General features: G+C 38.6%; 1 protein-coding gene across 2 annotated transcripts; it reads right to left on the reverse strand.

The window, feature by feature from the left end:
• Window positions 1–130: 130 nt before the first annotated feature.
• LOC145771662 (uncharacterized) lies at window positions 131–20,920 on the reverse strand. Of its 2 annotated transcripts, XM_082583391.1 has the most exons (8): window positions 20,745–20,920; window positions 20,333–20,431; window positions 9,952–10,125; window positions 8,249–8,381; window positions 3,711–3,916; window positions 2,252–2,648; window positions 1,709–1,947; window positions 131–332 (listed from the first exon to the last, which is right to left on the reverse strand). In XM_082583391.1, exons 2-8 carry the CDS (start codon window positions 20,333–20,335, stop codon window positions 156–158), a joined length of 1,329 nt encoding a protein of 442 aa, XP_082439517.1. In that variant the 5' UTR covers window positions 20,336–20,431; window positions 20,745–20,920; the 3' UTR covers window positions 131–155. The 2 variants fall into 2 exon arrangements, with proteins under 2 accessions (XP_082439517.1, XP_082439518.1); XM_082583392.1 differs by lacking the exons at window positions 131–332; window positions 1,709–1,947; window positions 2,252–2,648; ... (1 more) ...; window positions 8,249–8,381; window positions 9,952–10,125 and adding an exon at window positions 17,562–19,485 and having other exon boundaries at window positions 20,745–20,917.
• Window positions 20,921–22,315: the final 1,395 nt, after the last annotated feature.

Genomic DNA, 22,315 nt, shown 5'->3' on the forward strand with positions numbered 1-22,315 from the left:
TATAAATCAATAAAAATACTGCTAATAACCCAAAAAACGCTACTAATGACGGAACATACAAACACGCTGTCATTGGTGGCCTATACAAAAAGCAAAGAAAATCGCTTTGTGAATAGTAGCCTACACTTTTGTTAAAGGATAAATATGTAGATGTTTCATTGTGTTTGGCTCCAAACTTCGTCTTCTGCGCTTTCGTCCGTTTGCATCGCGTAGTTTAAATGACCCAATGTTGTGGTTTTGTTGACGGTTTCGTTGTTTCCATTACTGTGCGATCGCGATGCCATTGGAGAGGGGTGTTGGCGGTAAGGCCGACTACTTAGCTCCGTAGAAGTCTAATTGAAAAAGATGCTTTCACCATTTCACATAGCATACTAAGTTCATACTGCGATGTGCATTTAGCCTGCAATAACTTATTTATTGACATAGGCTACTGCTGCAGTGTTGCTTGCTTATGACTATGGGTTTCAAACGAATTTATTTTCATGTTACGCCAGACCCCATTATAAAAATTAAACACATCGTTCTTCTACTCTTCTTGGTCATAATTAAGCTTAAGGTATTTATTTCTTTCATTTAAACGCAATATGCTTTTGTCTTAGCTTGAAATCAAATTAAGTTTTCTCAGTGCAGAAAGTTTCTCGCATTTAATATTTCCTTCAAACACACCAAGTCACAATTATTTAAGTTGCTTGTCATAGTGTAATATCAAATCTCTAAAAGCGACATGACCAGGGCCGTGTTTACCGCCTCCCGTATCACCCAGCTGTTTAGAAGCCCACTCATCTTAGTCTGTTTAATTTTTTTAGCTATTTGAAAAAGAAAACTCTGCTGAAGAAGCTCGATAATCAATAGTGTTAATCATGCCACGCCGTATTTTCTGCTTTTCAAACCGCGGCTGGAGGCCCACCTACATTTAAGGGCACACAAATACTTAGTTTGTGTGTTTTTCCGCTTGTAATTTTACATTTAATATATTTTTGTGTTGTTTTTAGAAAAAATTTCTCGCTCGTTTCGCTCGCTCAACCACATTTTATTCACCAAAACAGCGTTAGATAAATGAACATGCATGATGCATAATTGCATACCTTCAGTAGTGGAATAAGTGGCATTTTTTGGTGTGTGCCACAAAAACCTAACAAAGTAATGTAGGCTAATATTTTGAAATAAACACTGCTCACCCAAATAGCCTATAATTACAATTAAATTGATAAATTTCAATGTTAATGAATAGTGTTAATTTCAGTGTTAATAACTTTTAAATTGTCCTTTTATTTTATAAACTTTAAAACTCTGATTTTTCCCTAACTTTTTTCTACATAGGTTAGCGGTTGCAATGTCGGTTTAGCTTATAAAGTGTTTTGTTTTTTGTAGAAAGTCTTAGAGCAGTTTACTCTTTGCTAAAATGATGAATGTGAATTTTTTCCCTACATTAAAAGAGTTAGCAGTCCTGACCTAATGCTTTCTTATCCTATTTTTAAGCGATATCACTAAATATAGGGGCCAACTAGAAGATTTCGGGGGGGGGGAGCAAGATAGTGTTCACACGGCCCTGGACGTGACTTCGTCTTGTGACGTCGTAACATTGCAGCCGACCATCACGTAGCTATAAAGCCAAGCAAACATGATGCATTTCAACTGATATAGGCTAAGACAAAATCAGAAAACAAAGCGTTTTATATTTAGCAAAACAGTAGTTTCAACAACGTACCTTCGCTTCTTGTTGTTCAAGGTTTGTCAAACAGTTTATGCGAAAAGTGTTTACAACAGCGTGGAATCTCTGTTTTCCCTTTTTAGTTTGGTAACAGCAGCACAGAGCTCCCACTATAGATCCAGCCACTATTGCCACCGTTAGAAGTATAAAAAATGCCCCAACGTCACTTAAATCGCTGAGAAAATTTGGGTTTTCAATCATGCTTTTTGAAACCGATGGAGTGGTAGTTGTCGTTGCTGAAACAAACATTAAGCAAGTGAAAAGTCTTCAAGCTTAAGCAGCTAAATGAAGATAAAGGCTAGACACGATGGCTGCTAGAATAGGCATAGGCTATACTGTAGGCTAGCTTAGTTATGCCGTGTGTTTCAGTTCTATTCAAGATAGATAGCCTATGGCTTAGTGGGTTGTATGTCAACACATCTATAGCAAAACAACACAACGACTGTTCGAGACCTGTTAGGTTACAGTTGCTACCCAAGGAGGATAAATGCCTAACCTTAGCAAAAAATGAATTATAAACGTTTCTATGGTTCACTTTACTTGTTGGACTCGTAGTGGTGAAGACCCTTGGTGTTGTAGAAGTTGTGAAGTCAGAGCATGGAATGGTTGCTAACTCTGCACTTGTCAAACTACTAAGCAGTCTGCCGTTTATTTGCACAGGCCAATAACAAGCAATATTTAGCTGTGAATAACTGGATACGCTTCTATTCAAGGTTCCTGTAACGAAGTTGTGGTATTGGGCCATATCAGAACAGCAGAGCCATGGATTAGGATGTGCAATTAAAGAATTGCTTCTTCTATCAAGTTCAAGGTTTCCGTTGTTTTGAACAATGTCTCGAAACCAGGATGACATTGGCCTGCTCAGTTGGTTGCCAAATAAAGATAGATGCTTCAAAGAACTCAATCCAGAAAACGCTCCTCTTGAAATTGAAGTGATCTACACATAAAAGCAATACTGAGCTACGCAAGTAAAATTAAATCTTGTAAGAGATATTTTTAGTTTATTTTATTTCATGTTTCTTTTTGGTTGAGTTGGTTGGTTTTGAATCTTTATCGTCGGACTGACAAAGCCTTGATAGGTTATTCCTGGTAGTTTTGCATAGGCCTACTTGTAGACTTATGGAGGCTCCTGACGCAGGGCCGGTTGCCGAGATTGACAGAGTGAAGTTTTCCGATTGTTGAAGTGTTGTTGCCAGGGAATTATTCCATTCACTGAGTGCCGCAGAATAGAGAGCAGTTCTGAAATACGTTGCTCAAGCGCACACCCCGAGAGTCGAGAGTTTTTTTTACTATATTTCGGATTTCCGCATGATATTAGCTAAGTAGCTTAAGTATATAAGTAGCCTGCTTTGTTTTGTGATATCAGGGATTGTGATATCAGGCTCTACAAGTAGGCCTAGTCGTCAACCACACAGCATAATTACTAAGCAGTAGGCTAGTAGTCGGCAACATAGCCGAGTGGCGGGAGCCCTAGCACGACCTAAAGGGATGGCAATTCCACACCGCTCAAGAGCATACGGTTGTGTCTTTAATAAGACAATTAATGGCATGCTTGAAGGTGGGGACAAAGATTTAGCTTCCTTGTCTTCGCGCTCACTTAATCCAAATCTTCAACACCGGAATTGCGTATGGATGCGAGAAATAGTTCTTACAAGTATACCGCACTACGTAGAGTAATAGTTAGCCCAATAGTCAAAATACTAAATAACTGTACCGTAATCAAATTAAACTCTTTCAAATTGTCAATTTGACTAATTATTTAAACTTTAGTATTTCGGCTACAGGACATAATATAATCTACTTCATAAACCAAAAACAAATTGGACAGTTTAATTTGTTTCTATAATATTGTTTTTCAAGAACAGTTAATACTTTCTATCTAAACTCTTTCGTTACGTTTAAGCAAATTTCAGATTAATATAATTTTCTCATCTACTGTTTTGGTATAACTTAGTGGGATGCGATAGCTTTCTATGGTTTACAATGGGATGGACCTAACCTGATTTTCTGCAAGCAAAAGTGTTTCCAGGTTAGAAAGAATAGAAAATTCTAAACCGATGGTGGTTATGCTATTGTCTTCTAAATCAATATACTTCAAAGACAGAATGGGTTCGAATGCCCGCGGTGATAGCGTCTCAACTCCAGCGTCATTGGCGTACAAATCAGTCAAGCTCTTCAATCCCTTGAAAGTGTTTGCTGTAAAAACTATAGACAAAAATGGTTTAGTGAAGAGAAGAGAAGTTCTTTTTATTTGCATCAACAGCACATGTGGAAAAAACAATACAAGATTACAATGTGAACTAGGTTGTTTTAATGTTTGCTGACGATGATGGGAGTGGCAGAAGGACCGAACTGGTCATCAAGTCTGCCACACCCGTGTGGTGTCATAGCTTATTTGACATGGAACGGTGTCGGAGTTGAACACAAATATATATTGTATACATTACAAAATAAAAAACAATACACACACGAAATTTAACAGTACAATATAAAACAGGAATACAAGAAGCTTTTTAACTTTAGTGAACTAACTAATTTTCTAATCCTTATGTAGCTACGAAGTTGACGATTCTTGCGCTTAAAAAATGGAATAAACAAGGGCATTATTTAGTTTTAGTATGACCATATCGGACGCGCGTGCACAGTAACTGTTGTTACTGTTGTTGTGCACTGTTGATAACAGTAGCAACTTGGCTTTTGCCGATAGGTTTTTTGCCAATGCAATCATCGGGTTAATCAAAATGTTCCAATGAATATTGTTTATAAACGAACTATTTTTATGTAGGCTACTTAGCACGTATATTTTATCAGCATATATAGCCTAAGCATATACAGTTGGAAAAACAATTTCTTGAATTTTTATATTACATTTTTGTCAATTATATTTCGTCAAACACAAATACAACTCATAGGGTATTCCTAAAAATTGATTAATTGGGATTGCTTTTAAAAAAAATGATAGTTTCGAACATCTTTCGCTCTTTAGAATATAGCTTTTGTTGTTGTTTACTATATAGTTTGGTGGGCTGATCATGTAAAAATGCCGGCATATTGCGTAGTGTGTACTAGGTCTATATATTACGCAATAATGTGAGTGCATAAATCATTCTTATTGTGACATCAACCGTTTTAATTAAATCATTGACAGGAAATGATTTATATTGGGAATTTTACTGGAAATTATTAAGCTGTAACTGAGGTGAGACTACGTCAGAGCGTCATCGCTAATTTTCACGTAATAAACTGCGTTGCCTAGTACAGACATCGACATTATATAATTATTTTTTTAAAGCAAAAAGGTGATCAAGTTGCATTTACACTTTTTAACAAAAGCGACATAAAAGGTATGAATTTACACACGAGCGTTTCAAATCACACTACTGTATCTGTGTCCCACAGAATTGTCATGTCATCAAACCAAATTGTTGGAAAAGAACGATTTTTAAACAACAGCAACAAGAGTTTATCCGGATTCCCTCATCAGTAGCGTTGACAGGGGAGACCAGGGATTACTTTTGGACTCGGGTCTGTGATAACTTTAGGAGCTCAAAATCTTTCCAGAGTAGGCAACCATTCTCTCGTAGTACAGCCATTCTCTCGTGGTCAGTGCCGGATTAAGGGGGGGGGGCGGACTGGGCTGAAGCCCAGGGCCCCCACTTTTGGGGGCCCCCACCTCAAAGAAAAAAATCTACTAATTTTTATAGTTGCACAGCTGGAGATTACTGCTTTAATTCGTATCTCAAACAAGCAAGGGCGGCTCACCCATATGTGCTGCGGTGCTGCAGTACTCCTGCCCAGCCCCAGTTATTCAATTTTTCTTCGTTTTTTAACAAAAAACATATTTATTTGATACTTTCATATCCGAAAATGGTACGGATTACGGGTCAAAGTTATGATAATGCTGCCAATATGAGTGGCAAGTATAACGGTCTTCAAGCTCTTCTGCGCGAGAAATGTAGTGTAGCTCATTTTGTCCCTTGCACAGCACATTCACTTAATTTAATCGGTAGCCTAAATGTCCTGTAGAAACATGCCGTTCTGCCGCTGAGCTTTTTGAATTGTTGCAAAGCCTTTATTCATGGCTCGTCTCATCTACACATCGTTGGCAAGTCCATCGAAAATTCCTAGGTGGTTTGCCTGTTTTGAAGACATTATCTGATACAAGATGGTCAGTTAGATATGATGCAGTTCTTCTTCTTCTATCGAGTCTTCTAAAGTTCGTTGGTACACAACAGATTGACACATTCTTCCGCAACGGAGTTATACACTGACAGGTCCCACTTACTGCATCGGGTGGCAAGCCGAGGGCAAACAAGAAGGTGATCGGCTACATAGGCGTAGCCAGGGGAGCGAAAGGGCCATGCCCCCCCAAATTTTTCAAGTTTGGATTCCGAAGTTGAGCCCTTTGTTGAAAATATAATAAAGTTTGTAGAAATTTATATCGTTTTCCAAGACATCTGGCTATTAACACCCCCAAGGACTTGTTTTAGAAACACAGAAAGACACCAATAAATTTTGCAAATCGTAAATCGCGCAAAATTTACGCGACTTACGTTTCTTTGAACTAATTTGTGGAAGCAATTTCAGAATGGCTTACTCTGTTGGGTTTTTGTGTAGTTATTGAGTTTTTGTGTAGCTGAGTTTTTAGTGTTCTCTAATTTAACCGCAGTTTTTGCCCGTTCGTGTGTAAGAGCTATCTTTAATAAGTTAATAGCTGTTTATCTGCTAATAAATTTCATACAAATATTACCCTAAAAGTGTTTTCAGAAAGCGCTATAATCCATTATTTGAGTGTATTTTTTCAAAAATTTTCCGGGGGAGCATGCCCCCGGACCCCTCCTAGAATACGCGTGCCTTCGGCACGCTCTAACCCCTTTACCACTTTTATTGCTTCAACCCACCAGGATACACCACTGCACATCAAGTGGCGATGGCTTTAAATCAAACGCTTTGTTGTTCTCTTCAATTCATCAAATATTTGGCCCCCCCCAACATTTTTTTCTGGCTGCGCCACTGGTCCGCTCTTTGGGACTCGGTGCCACAGATACATGCAACTGGGCCTGTGTCGTAGCCCCACTCCACCATTTATTTTAGAAAAAAATTTCACTTGATAAGGGCCCCCACTTTCAGCTCAGCCCAGGGCCCCATAAACCTTTAATCCGGCCCTGCTCGTGGTTCCTTCTGAAGGAGCACCAAAGTGCGAATCGAACAACTGTCGAAAAACAAAGCTCGGCTCTGAATACAAGAACTGCTCTTTTCAGAGAGCGGCAATTTCACTGTCAGCAATTCCCCGAAAATCTCATTGGTATCGGGTCCAAATTATCATCTCATTGGCCTGGTCGACAAGCACCACAATCGAGCAGTCCGCTCAACAACAACAGCGACGACAGTCAGAGAGTGTTCGTGTTGTGGATTATTGTTGCCCAGCGGACGCAAACGGAAGAGCAGCAGTGTTTATTGAAGTTCATACTGTACTGTATATTAATCTATTTAGGGCCTAACACTAACTAAAATTAGAGTATTAAAAAAAAGTCATAACGATTCGGTTTTTTGTTTTTTTGACATTCCGATAAATTTCGACAATTTTTATGATCCTCTAAAAATGTCGACGCAAGCGATTTAGTTGTGGCCTATTATTATTCACTCGTTTGTACGTAATTGAGTCATTACACCAGCTTTCGAGTCCTACATGCATAACAATTTATCATGCAAATATAGGAACCAATTAGAAAATATTCTTATCTAATTCATTGAGAAACATTTGTAGACTTACCGGAGAAAAACATAAACAACAAGACCAACCACAAATTATAGTATTGTATTTGTGGGGTGCATAGCCGAGTGGTGAGAGCCCTGGCACGGTTCTCGAAATAAGAGGTTTTGGCAGAACACTAAAAGGCATATGAAGGTGAACACGAAGATTGGCTTCCTTGCCTTCCCGTCCACTTAATTTAAATCTTCAACCACCAGGCGTATGTCTAGGTACGACAAAACTGTGGGGAGACAAATTTCTTTTAACTTAAATACGCTTCAGCAGGTCTTAGTCCTAAGAAAGGCCACACTCATTTTTCTCCATATAGCAGCGTATACTGTTCGTAGTCATCCTACTCATCCTACTACTCATCTAGTCATCCTACTCATCCTAGTCATCCTACTCCACAATCGACGACATGCCTTCAAGTGTCTTGCTAAAGACACACCTACACAATACACATGCTCTTGAGCGGTGTCAATCCGGCGTTTTATCGAACGTCGAATCAGGGTTCTCACCATTCAGCTATGCAGCCGACTCTGTATAGACTACACTTAGCTGTAGTAATGTTATATAAACAGTATTGCATTGATCAAAAGGAGAATCAAATCCGAATTTCCAGTATAGGCTACACTACTGTATGTGGATTGGGGGTGCTGACCACAGTGACATCTACCGTTCACATCAGAGGAGTTACGGTACTTAGCCCATGGCTATAGCTTATATATTGGTAGGCTACTAACCATGGTGTAGCAAAAACAAAAAAAAATTTTTTTTAAATTTACCTTGGATTTTGTTGTCACTAATATCTAATTTTAGGAGTCTGTACAGCGTTTCAAAGGCAAAGTCTTCAATAATTTCTAAGTTGTTGTTGGAAATATATAGCCTTTCAAGAGGCAAATCTTGCAGTCTCTCTACCTGTAAAATTTAAAACCATTCCGTTTACAAGATAATTAGACAGTAAAGCTTATACTGTAGATAGCCTACTTATGTATTGAAATTGCATTGTTTTTTTAATACCCGTAGCCTACTCTAACACAGGAGTCCCCAACCAACAACCCAGTAGGCTACCGGGTCGTGAAACGGTTGTTACCGTGTCCCGAGTACACTCGATCAAAACGGTCGTCGAGATTGCAAATTGGTTAAAAGTATGTCCTCAGTCATAAAACAAAATCCTTACAGTGAAAGCAATTGCAATCATGCACTTAATAGCCTACCATGGCTACCTAACGATACGGCCTGATTTGTCACATTTTGCAGAAATTTCCAGATTTTCCAACTTTGGGCGAATGTTTGAATAAATTTTTCTGAAAATTATATTTTTACGCTTTCTTTACTGTTTTCCCCAGATAACACAATAGGTTTTAACATCCTCACATGTTGAAAAAACAAAGAAAATTTGATTTCGAAGATTTTAGTCAGACTGTTCGACTCCAGCCACCCGCACTTGCTGTTGTTTCTCTGGGCAAGAAACTTTACGATAATTGCCTCTACCCATTGATCGATTTCGAGTAATGGGTAGTACCAAATTTAAGTCATAAGTAGAGTAGACAACCGGAAACAGACATTGCCGTCGGCTGCAGCATGGGTCATCAGGTGTACGTCGGAACGCGTACACCGATGCATAGCGCTCAAGCCCGCTTTCCTGCAATGCAGGATAAAGATATGAAAAACAAACAAACAAACAAACTGTTAATTTTTCAATAACAGTCTGATTCAGCGTTTTTCAACTTACTTTTTCTCATTTGCTATTGCTTCTCCAAGGCAACAAAAAGCTTTTATATCATTAGGAGACAGCAAAAAGTAAAAAATCTCAGAAAATGTCAGTTAAACACTCGCAGTAGCTGTAATCAAAATCTGCAAAATGTGACAAATCAGGCCGCATCTTCAGGTGGCCATGAGCCTATTTACAAATTTTACGCATGACCTGCTGTATATCTATCAGCACACTGACGGATTCAGAGAGAGATAGAGCATAGTAGCCAACCGGTAAAGTCACTAAGAGCCCCTCAAAAATCAAGACACACTGATAATTTGAAGTACGTTTAATCCGCTATAAAAATTATAACTGTAAGTAAATGTCAAACATCGTTTTATCTTATTGCCTGTCAGCAAAACTATTTCCATTTTGAAACCGGGCAGTGATAAAAAAAAAAGATTGGGGACCGCTGCTCTAACAAAAATATCAATCATCTACAAATACAAAATGATTTCTTTTATTTCAATTACAATAAATACAACTACAGTAAATAAAGTATCTTTTTTTTTATTAGGCCTATAATTTATTTCCGGTCCTCCAATATGGCGTCTATTGATATTTCAATTGTCTTATTTTGCACCAACAGTTTGAAGAACTAGTCTATAACATATCTTTAATTTTAAGAAATAAACATTATTGTGAATTCATATGAAGACAACAACTAAATTACCGATTTTCTTAATGTACTAGCCTACTCAAACAATAACCACTACGGTAACCAAAACTCACATGCTCTTTTATCACAACTGGACCGATGAAATTGTTTTCAAGTTCAAGAAACACTGTTGTGTTGGGAAGTTGGTCTGGGACAGAATTTATGTTCAAGCAGACCACGTCTTCTGGTATTGTGCAATCACAATGTTGGTTCGGAAGAGGGCAAGTCACTCTTGGAAAATTTTGATTCTGACAATGGAATATAGGCAGAAATAGGAAGATATTTAACACAAATAACCACATGTTTATCTGAGTTACAAACTGCAATTAAATATTTATTTTGCAAAGTAAATTTTTATAAGTTAGTCGTGATGTTGTCTCCGCAAGAACAGTTGCTGCTTTATTTCAAATATTATTTTTACAAAAATTAGACCGTAGCGTCGGCTACAAAGTTTTCCACTTTGAAGATATAGAGGCCTAGGCCTACTAGCTTCGTCCGACGTCAGTGCTGAACCGTTACGTTTGATCTGCAAATCTAATCTTTTCAACAGCTGTTCTGACACAAAGCATGTCGAACACCTTCGAATATACTAATTAGGACCTGTAGCGCACCCGCATGGGGCTAAGGGGGCTCAAGCCCCCCCAAACCCGCCATCAAAAATGAAGTTTTTGTATGTTCTGCAGAACATCTAAACCGGACTTCGTATTTTCTCTCCTGATATCAAACGAAATATTTTCGTTCAGTTTGCCACTTAGTATGCAACTACAAAATAAACAATTGGATATGACAAGTGCTATTACACACGTGAAAGCTCTTGAGAAGTTTTAAACGACGTGAGGCTGGATGCTGTCAAAAAGTTCAATGCAATTTACACGAAAGGTGCAAAAATTATTTCTGATTTGTTTCAAGACAGCGTTGCACTGAGAAGAATTGGTGAACATCAAATTCATCAGAACAATGTTGTTGCAGAAACGCCTAAAGATTATTACCGAATGTAATATTCATTCCATTCCATCCATTCCATTCAATTTCATCTCTCAAGTTAATACCCGTCTTTTAAAGCATGGCAACATAGCCTACTTGAGGCGTTTTTCTGTTACTTCCCACTGGATGTCAGTTGACAAACCTAGATAGGCAACTTTTCTTAAATTTGTGTGAATTTTGCTGCGAAGACTTAGAGTTGGATTATCACTGGCTAAAAAAAAATAACTTTTTTTCGAGTGTCGAAGATATTTTAACGGTTTCTGGGCAATTTTGGGCCACTGAATCCGAAAATAACATCGGTTTCTTTGAATTGGCTCCAGTTTTTGAGATATCGATATTTTCAAATTTTGGCTAGATGACCAAGGGGTCATTTCATTATAATAGGAACATTGGTTGGCACCACCGAATTTTTTTTTATTGGTTTAAAACATGCTTCTCACTTCTCTGAGAAGAATGGTGCAAATTTGATGAAAATGAGATAAGCGGTTCTCGAGTTATAAGTGAAATAACTATTGGCCACTAGGTGGCTTCATAGATAAGGAGCAATAGAAAAACGGCAATATCTCAAGAACCGCTCAACATATTTAAATAATTTTTAACTCTACCCCCATGTTTTCTGGGGTGGGCTATCTTTTTATGAACACTAAAACAAGTTTTGGTTACTACCTTTAGAGATAAAAAGAAATTGACCTCTTGTCGTTCCTCACCAATAAAACCATGAATAAAACCAAAACCACGACCTGTGCCTCACTGTATGCAAGTGCCTGTGCCTGAATCTAGTGATTTACTTGACATAGCCATGGGATGTGATGGAAGAAAGAGGTAGAAAGCTCTGCAAGTGACAGCGGTGGAAATGTGTTTGAAAGTAGTTCAGCTATTCCAGAGACATTCAAACAGGAGGAGCTGAGTGATCTCATCAGGGATCTCAACCTATCCAAATAAGCAGCAGAAATTATGGCATCCCGACTCAAAGACAAAAACCGTCTTGGAAGCAGAGCTTCCACAAAATTTTATTTGCGAGAGAAAAGGAATTTTTTGCCTCCATATTTTTGCCAGCAAGATGAATTTGTTTACTGCAAAGACATCGCAGGCCTTCTGCTGTAAATAAGAGTACCACAATATAGAGCTCAAGAGTGGAGCTTGATCATAGACAGTTCAAAAGGAAGTTTAAAGTGTGTATTGTTACATACCGGTAACAGATATCCATCTCTCACAATTGGCCATTCAACAAAACTGAAAGAAGAGTACAATAACATTAAAACGATATTACAGAAACTGGATTACGACTCTCACCAATCATTAATTTGTGTAGACTTGAAAATGGTAATTTTTTTGCTTGGCCAGCAAAACAAAATATCCATGTTTCATCTGCTTGTGGGACAGCCAAGCTCGTAATAATAACTGGGCGAAAAAAAGGTGGCCATCTGCAGATTCCATGAAAGTTGTTGAAGGTAACATCATCAATGGGCCTTTAGTTGACTGAGAGAAAATCATCATTTCACCATAACACATCACACTTGGTTTGATGAAGCAGTTTATAAAAGCCTTGCCTACGACTGGCAACTGCTTTTTAATAATTATATTTGCAGAGCATTTCCTGATTTGACTATCGAAAAGCTGAAAGCAGGTATTTTTGATGGCTCTCAGATCCGCAAACTCATACAAGATGCACGTTTTTTTTTTGCAGTCTACGACAGACAAGGAGTCTGTTGCATGGCATTCGTTTGTTTTATTTTCACAGAAATTCTTTGGAAATAAAAAAGCTGAAAATTACCAAGAATTGGTAGAAGATATGCTTTCCAAGTGCAAAGATTTAGGTGTGAAGATGAGTATCAAGGTTCACTATCTCTTCAGCCACTTAGATCGTTTTCCTGCAAACCTTGGTGACCTAAGTGAAGAGCACGGAGAAAGGTTCCACCAGGACAGGTCATAGAAGAGCGGTACCAGGGCAGGTGGGATGCCTACATGATGGCTGACTATTGTTGGAGTCTCCAACGTGACTGTTTGGCCACATCACATTCAGAAAGTCTTACTAAAGAAAATTTGTAAACATCGACTAATCATTTCGCATTATATGAATGATTAATGTGCTTAACAATTTACGAAATGTAGGCTACTTCGATGATACTAAAAGTCTTGTTTGTGCTTTGACGCCACCTGTTTTTGCAAACAGAAAACCTGTTCCTTACCGCTAATATTGTTTAATTTTTGGAATTTTTGCTTGATTTTCACATAAAACATGGTTTGCCTATGGAAGGCTCTCTGCAATAACAATGGTCATATTTCACAAAATCGCATCAAAAATGTAAAAAATAAGGTATGGACATGCTTGTAAAAGACAGATAAGGTCTCATCAAAGTTATAGCATAAAGAAAATACTAATGTCAAAATTTGCAAATTTTTAGCACTTTTTTGGAGTACAACCATGGATTATCTCAAAAAATAGAGCCAATTCGTAAAAACCAAAGTCATTTTCGAATTCAGCGGCATCAAAATACCCCAAAACCATTAAAACTTTCTTGGCACCAAAATGTGTGTTGACCAGTGTTATGATTCTTTGTTGCAAAATGAGTTGACGCTTTGGAACGAACGGTTTCGCAGTAGCCCAATGCTAATGACGTGCCTCCACCGACATCGGCAATTGAAACAATATTGCTATGCTATTCAGACATCTACTGTAATATTTACAAATTGTTAAAAGTGTTTGTTACCTTGCCAGTTACTACTTGTACAAGAGAACGCTCGTTTTCAATACTGAAGAAGATCAAAAGCTATCTGCGAAGTAGCGTGGGAGAAGAAAGGCTAAATAGATTGGCAATGTTGAACATTCATAAGGAAATTCCAATTTCACTAACAGAAATTTTAAATGAATTTCAAGAACACCAAAAGACGGCTTGACATCAAATTGTAGCTCGTTGGCTGGTGAATTCTGTTTTCGTTCTGGAGTTATATTACAACCTGTTTCTTTCGTCTGTTTAAGAACTTTCTTTGATTTTGCATTTTTACACCTAATTTAATGTTTACACAGGGCATTGTATAATGTAGGCCTATAATATAATGATGGGGGATAAAAAGTTTTGGTTTATTTTATTAGAAATTCAGGAAAGTGAAAACGCGCAGGTTAGTAAAGTAATGTATATTGGCCCTTATTAGTAGCCTTTAAGAAGGATGTACAGTAGAACTCGGTTAATCCGGATTCGGTTAATCCGGATCTTCGCCTAATCCGGATGAAACTGGAAGTACAAATGATTTGTAATCTTTTTCTTAAGAAACAGCTTCGGATTATCCGGATTATTTAATCCGGATCTTCGCCTATTCCGGACAAAAATTGCGCTTTCTCTATCGCATTATCCGGATTTTCCAGACAGTTTTGCCATTTTATGCTAAAACGTAACGTGGCTTATTGCGAGAAATTTCTTATCTATTGTTCCGTTAATGTGACGCAATAAATTATTGCGGATTTCTTCTTTTCATGAACAGTAATCCCTCCTAACGCAAAATTCCTGCGCAAATGCCCAAACTCGTACTGTAACTTGAAAAGATGTCGGTGGAATTTTCGGCGGTATGTCGGTGATGTTTTTCCAATAGAAGACTTTGTTTGATTTTTTATAAGTTTTCCAAAGAAACTCGTCTTCCGTAACTGTTTTCAAAAGTTTTGAGTGACTACAGATTATTCCGACACGCATGTCTGAAGATATAACTTTTGCCAGTGTGTTCTTGCGTTAGACGCAGAGTCTACAAATACAATCGTTTTACATGCATAGGCTACTGCATTTCAAAAGAATTCTATCGCTAATATGGTGATCGCGCGTCTCGGAATTGACAGATGACCACACTAATGCGTTCAATTTCGGTGATTTTTACCGATACCCTTCTATCTAGGTAACGTCAGGCTTGATAAAAACCGTCATCGGTTAATCCGGATCTTCGCCTAATCCGGATGGAATCGCCGGTCAAATCGAATCCGGATTAACCGAGTTCTACTGTATTTTCATTGTTAAAATCAAATATTTTTCCAAAGGAGCTTGAACGCCCCGCTGGAACCCAGGCACAGGTATCGGCAACCGGTGGGTTGTGAGTGCCTTTAAATATTAGTCAAAGTATTCGGCATAGGCTTATCGTCACTATTGTTGCAAATCACTCGGCCAACATTTCTGAATTAGACCCCCCCCTAATTTTTTTTCTGGGTGCGCTACTGATTAGGACTATTTGGCACGCTCATGGAATGGTGGAAATTGCAAGGACAGTTAATAAAACCTGTGCTTGATTTGCCATCATTAATCGTCAAAACAACAATGTGTTAAATTTGGACAGACGCCTTACAATCGCTCGAGGCCAACGGCTTTTGAGTAGTGAAGAGGTAGCCTGATTATAGTTCTTCATTTGTCGTTTTTGTGATGAAAAGTAAAATCTGTATGAGCATAACTAGATCTAAGTGGGAAAAGAAGCATCAGTGTGGCATATAGGCTATTTTGAGTGGCATATATTTTTGTGATGATTAATAAACTTTTAAAAGCATGGTGCAAGATCAGTTTGATGCATAGATTTCGGCTCGTACTACGCGCTTTAAATTTTTTTCATGTTTAGTTTGCAACATATGACGAAACGAAATTACTTGAATTCGAAACAAAACGAAGTCCTTCACTTAGAAACCTATTTACAAATAAAAAAAACTATTGCTAAGCGTATTCATTTCCAACATCCCTAGCAATAATAAGCTCATTGCCAATATCGACCTAAGCGGGATCACCTTTGCATGTACAGTACATTTTATTCAAGAATGTTTACTGTCATCTCATTTAACATTCTTGAATAACTGTCATCTCGGGACTCAAGTTGCCAACCTCCTCGTGTTGAGTCCTGGTAATTCAGGCTTTTGAAACGAATGGCAACAACCAGAGACCGCAACTCATAGGGCACCCGGAGCAGTAAAAGGATAAACCCTCGTCCTGGTGTCCGAAAGAAAGTCATTCACCTAATCCTGAGCAAATGCACCTTTCAGTGCAGGCAGTTTCTCATGTTGTAAATGTCGGAGTAACCAGGGGCGCAGGAACGATTTTTGACTGGGGGGGCAAGATTACGAAAAAAGGGCACTTTTGTTTACTAAAAGGCCAATTTTTTTTAAAGTTTTAGGTTAAGATATAGCGATAATGCTAATCTATCACCTCACTATGTATTGAGTAATGATAGCCTACAAGTGTCCGGTATACAAAGAAGGGCATCATGCTATGTTATAATGATGTAACCTACTGTCAAGCCTTAAAGCAGCCTGCGGCCATGGCCGCTAAGTAGTGCTTAAATGACAGCCGGTGCTACCTCCTCAATCGGCCAAGTTTGGCCGCCAGTCTTTTCTAACCAATTATTTAATTTCGCAATAGAATGATTGTGGATTAACTGTCGAAAACATGTAGTATCAAAGAGTGACACAAAATTAGGTCAGCGCGTCATAATCGCCACTGTTGCATTGTGCGGGAATATTTGTTATTGATGGAATATATCCATCTGCGATCACCAGCGCTGTAAGTCTTGTTTGTAATTCAAGACGTTTATTTTAACAAAGTCTTAATCCGAAGTGCTAATTTACGTGGGCTGGCAATATTGTCGTTTTTATGTCAATTCCTTGTTAAAAAGAAGAACTAGGTTAGTTGACATCCGAGGGGAAAATATTTTTTGATCATATTTTCCAAAAATTATGCTTCTTTTAGTAATATCCTTCACATCATTGAAATACTTATTTTATTACCTTGCCATCATCGTCAACACAATCATGTCGAACGTTGTTTTTCGTTGCTAAAAAGAATTCTAGGGTAGTGGCGAACCTTTAAAATCAGCCACATTGGAGACACTCCAGTGGCATAGCCAGGGAATGTGCCGGAATGTGCCGCCCGGGGCGGATTCAGATTTTTCCGCTCCTTAAAGAAAAAGCATGTGAAAATGAAATGCGTTTTTTTTATCAGATTATAATCAAAATCAAAAATCGTAGTCTGAAAGTGCCGCCCCCAGACGTGCCGCCCGGGGCGGTCCGCCCCCCTCGCCCCGCCCTAGCTAAGCCACTGAGGCACTCGTGCGAGTGTCGTTAGATGGTCCCGCAGTACTGGATTACAATCCCGATAAAGCAGTTATTGCGTGGTGCAACGATTCTATTGTAGGACGTCGCCCAGGCCCAGACTTCAACAACGCTAAGTGATCATTTTAGCATTGTTGCAAGTTTAATTCTATTTACTTGTGCCATCGTTATTTTTATTTTGTATTTTGGCCTCCAAGCACGCAGATTTGGCCGCCGAGAAGGAGCTCCCGGTAGGCCACGATGGCTGCCGAAAAAAAACGAGTTTTTAAGGCCTGTACTGTGTTGCAAAATTTTGTGCGGTAAATATTATTTTGAGGCAAAAATGAAAGATTATAATTAGGCTAAAAGCGAATAGCAGAAATTGTTATATTGCAAAATGTGCAGTAGTTTACATGACATTAAAATGGCACCATTGCCCCCCCTGCCCCTCCATCTGCAGAAAAATAGAGGGCATGGGGGGGCATCCGCCCCCCCCCCCCCGCTTCCGGCGCCCCTGGAATTAACACTGCTGCAGTTAAACTATTATCTCGTCTATTCTGCCCTTGATAGCCTATAACTTATAATTTAGCTTGCTTACAACTTATATGACAGTGTCTTTGTCCAAACTACCGAAATGCGAAAACAAACATAAAATCTAATCACTAACGGTTTATTGCCGGAATGGCATCATATTGACGTAGGCAATACTTGCAATACAATGTTAGTTGCTGCAGACGAATCATCCCCAGGCGAGTATAGTGAACAAGTCACATTGATTGATTCATAAACCCAAGAAATCGTGACATCACCAATGATTAGTAATTCAATTATTCGATTTCTTGAAGATTTCGTTTTCCTGCTTGCAAGTATTAGTAGCAGCATTAAAGACATCCTCATAAAACTGTAATCCTCTCCCAGTGTCAATTGGCAATCCCCCCATTGACTGCGGACATCTTTTATGAACACAGCCCTTAATCTAATAACCCAAACTCGACGGCCTATAGCCTAAAAACACGACAAAATCTATTATGAGCGGTTTACACCGCATGGCTTTGCCACCAGGGTAAACTACACTGATAGTGTAGCAGTGAGTTTGTTCCATTTACTCATAGCTCTTCTGATTTAATCATACAAAATCAAAATATTATTACTTGCTCATAAAATCGGTTTTCAAGTTTAACAGCAGAATTTTTTTTCTAAACCACTGACAACTTATGATACAATTAGAATGGACCCGCTTTCGTACAACCAATGAGAATGAGTATTGAGTAACTTACTTTCCCGTGCAGTGGGAAAAGCTAATTTCAAAACCTAAATTTCAATTTTGAATGTTGTAACAAGCTATTTATCAATGACAATTTACTTAGAAACCATGTATTTTTGCATTACGTTTGTGATGCAGTCAACATTCCTAAAGTAATGAAAAAAGTTAGAACGAACTAATTTCAAGCTATAATTTTCAAAAAAAATACGCTTTCAACAATGTGCAGCAACTATTACTTTTCATTTTCAATCCTCACTGCTTCGCTATGGATGGATGGAATTTCCTCTTGCTGGTTTGAGAAGCATTCTTTGCCATTTCGCAGCTCGGATCGACTTAAAGAACGGCTTCCTATTGACAAACTCCCATTGCTTATTTTTCTTCTGCCAATGGACATATTACCTTGTGTGGAAGAAACTTTTTTCCCACCTTTCTGCTTTCCTGTTGTCCTGCCATTAGCAGTTGGGCGTCGGTCTGGAGAAAATGCATCTGAAATTGACGGTCTGAGTTCTGTTCTCTTATTTTGTTTCATTTCCCGCTTTCCGTAAGTTCGTTCTAGCCGCTTGGATGTAGTGTCTTTGAAATTCTTTTCCTGTCGCCCTTGCTTACATCGTCCGTACAAACGATTCTCTTTGTGATGACCAACCGCACGATAATGTCTGTCATCATTTTGCCCATATCTATCGTCTCTATTGCGGCCAACAGAACCATCATGTTTCTTGTAACGCCCATATAATTTCGCGTCATTGCCTTGTCTACCAGGGCGATTGTATTTTTCACTGTAACTTTCATACGAACTGCCGTCATTGTCTCTGGAATATGTTTTATACACCTTTTCTTTTTTACGATTATTTGAACGACTTTGTTTTTGGTTATTATGCCTGTCTTGTCGTGATTCCTCTTCGTATCGGTAATGCCTTGATTCGGACTTATCACGACTACGCCTGTCAGAATATGTTTTTTCTTTCTGTGGCGTAAACCTTCTTTCTTGTCGTTTGTTTGCACCATTTTTCTGTTTAGCTGCAATGAAACGTCCTTCAGCAGGGGGGGTGTCGTATGTTCGATTTGACTGTCGCCGCTGACTTGGCCTTAAAACGTTGTCTCTTTGAGCAGACTGCTTTCTTACTTCATACAACACCTGCTCACCAACAGTCATGGATTCATCGGATTTCTTTATTGTTGACCTACTGCTGCTGCCTCTCCGTTTCGGTCTAGCCTTGATTTTACTTTTTAAACAGCCCATCTGTTCTAAAATGAATCCAAGAATTGCAAAGAAAAGAATTGTTCCTAGAATGGCACTAAACCAAGGTACAAATGCTGCAAGACATAAAATTGATGAATGTTATTGCTTAATTGCTATCAACAAAAAGTAGGTCGTTGGAGACAAAAAAAATTGCAATTAATGGTATTTTTAGGTGCCAGAAAGATATATCTGAGAAAGCGATCCGAATTGGAAACACTTGCGTTTGAGAGGTCAGAGTTTTTCAACGATCGGGAAGAAGTTGGCAAAAAAGAATCACCAAAAGGATAAATTTTTATCTTCAGTAACCATCTTGAAATTGGTGAAAAATATTTAAGGACACTTTACAATAAAAAAGCGCTAATAAAATAGACTGCCAACTGAGGAACTCTTTAGGCGGTTGTGAGAAATATATGTGGGGGCATCTGGGGCTCTGGCAACACTAATTCTTAAATTGTTACACAACTTTACAACGATATCGTCTGGAGCCCTACCACAGTGCTGTCAAATGAAGAATTCTTTTGTCAATTAAGGGTAATTTTGAGGTCGTTGAATACAAGAAATAAGGGAATATTATTTTTAAAAAATGGCGGATGTTAAAGCTTAGCCTATACGGTACCAAAAATCTGATAAAACCAGTGTTTGAATCTTTTGTAAAGAGTGTCTTGGATTTGGTAAAAAAAAAAAACACTAAAGGACAGATTGCGATGGAAAAGCGCTACCGGTAGTAAAATCATGGTATGATTGTGGAATTTTCAAAGCGGCTGCAGGATCTTCACTTAATGGCTTCTGGCAGCACCATCTTGCTCCAGTTTCATTTTGCAAATTTTTAGTTAGGCATAATCACTGAAATAAATGCAAATTGAGTAGCCTATTGTAACTCAAATGTAAGAACTCATTTGCAACAGCTCATAATTTCCTTACCATTCAATTTTTTGCTTTTATCTATTAAATGCTTCACTGAAATGCGTTTGGCTAGCGCTGAAGTCTGTGAGGTTTGCAGAGTCGGCATGTCTCGCGTTTCTGCAATATAATATATATAAGAACTGTAAAACAACACATTGACTTTGGTTTGGTGCTGCTGCTACTACTCTAAAGATATGGCACTGTAGCACATGTAAAAATTACAACTTCTATTTTGATTCAACGTTGGTGTAGACTTTTGGAAAAGTTGCGACCGTGCGAATCTTTTTAGGCTACTTGTCTTATTTCAATGCAAGCATTTCTTAAGTTCCCGTTTAGTCGCTACCTTTTTATGGACTTCTGCTGTGTTATGGTTAGCCGACGAATCGTTTTTCACTGTGATAGTCAGAAATATAACAAACTAAAAACTTACCAGTTGTTAGTCTGCTTATAGGCTAGTGACACTTGAAGCCTCCAAATTGTACTGAGGCTAAATGACACTTCAGGTCAAACACATCTCACAAACATCAAACGTATCTTTGTTTTGATACCAAAATGCCTAAAATGGCTGCACCTACTAAAAAATATGTCATTCCTAGCTGTTTTCATTGTACTGTATCTAGCTTTGTCACGGTGTTTTACCGCCGATACTTGCCGCAAATCTTCCTGTTTATTTTACACAATCTACATTGTATTTCTGTAAATAAAGTCCAGAGGGTCTGCTTTATTGCATCATAACCAAACGTTTTACACACAATTGCATAAAAATATTGTGTTGCATATTCTCTAACAAGGAAGTAACCTAATTTTTAAGAATGTTGGGAAATTAATCCCCGAACAGAGGTGTCCAACTAAAACACGCTGACGTGCCTATTTTTGTCTTATAAAAATAACTCATTTCAGTGGCGTAGCCAGAAAAAAAATTTGGGGGGGGGGCAAATATTTGATGAATTGAAGAGAACGACAAAGTGTTTGATTTAAGACATCGCCACCTGATGTGCAGTGGCGTATCCTGGTGGGTTAAGCAAAGGAAGCAATAAAGCTGGCGGGGGGTTAGAGCGTGCCGAAGGCACGCGTATTCTAGGGGGTCCGGAGCAGGGTTGCATTCCTGGGGGGGCTCGGGGGGGCTCAGCCCCCCGAAATACGAAAAGGCTTGATGTAGGGGGGGCTCAGGGGGGGCTCGTTCAAGCTTCCATTTTTCAGTTTTTCTGGCTGAACAACAACTTCTCGACTGAACAAGTAACACTTTAACAGCTTTCTCACAACAGAACTGCAAACGAACACGAACATAAGTTGATAGCAATCGTCGTTTTCCCTGATTAGGTCTCATAAAAATGACCACCAAGGAATTCGTAGAAGATCTGGCGCTTTTAAAAGATTGTCTTCGGCAATTATCACTTTTGTCAGAAACTCTCCAGACTGGGAATATCAACTTCGTAGTATTTAATCGTCATGTCAAATGGACTGTTAATTCTCTACTTCAAATGAAAAAAGCTATTCAAGAAGGAAAGTATTCGTTTGATGAAGTTGTTAACTTGAGTCCCGGAAGTACAAAAAACTACTCCTTTAAAGGTATAACATTGGACCAGTTCAAAGCTCGACGTAGAGACTACCCTTCTTTTGATCGTAATCGGTTTATTCAAGCATTGGTTGACAACATTGGAAGCAGGATGGTGGACACCAACAATGAAAATTCTGTGAAAAGCTTGGAAATTATTGTACCAGAGTTGTGGCCTGCTGCAGTCGAAGTTCCATGGCAAGAAGGGGAGCAGAGATTACGAAAAATAGAGGAGAGATTTCATGTCATCACTCCTATTTCCGATTTTCGATTGTATGTTGACAATCCTTGTCATATACCAGATACGATAAAGTTGCTCAAGAACGTAGTACTAAACATGATTGCTATAAGTTCTGCTGAAGCCGAACGTGGATTTTCACAAATGAACTTGGTCATCACACCGCTACGATCACGGCTGACCATACTCACTTGTTTCAGCACTGTTG

The sequence above is a fragment of the Aplidium turbinatum genome, chromosome 6 (genome assembly GCF_918807975.1).
Source record: "Aplidium turbinatum chromosome 6, kaAplTurb1.1, whole genome shotgun sequence".
NCBI classification, from domain to species: domain Eukaryota; kingdom Metazoa; phylum Chordata; class Ascidiacea; order Aplousobranchia; family Polyclinidae; genus Aplidium; species Aplidium turbinatum.

Bases quoted from the DNA above. Each gene is read 5' to 3' on its own strand.
- LOC145771662 (XM_082583391.1), bottom strand. The intron at 2,649-3,710 runs GTTAGGTCCATC...TTTTATGTGTAG, and splicing joins TTTTGCTTGCAGAAAATCAG to ATCACTTCAATTTCAAGAGG. The intron at 333-1,708 runs GTACGTTGTTGA...TTTTTCAATTAG, and splicing joins TTGAACAACAAGAAGCGAAG to ACTTCTACGGAGCTAAGTAG.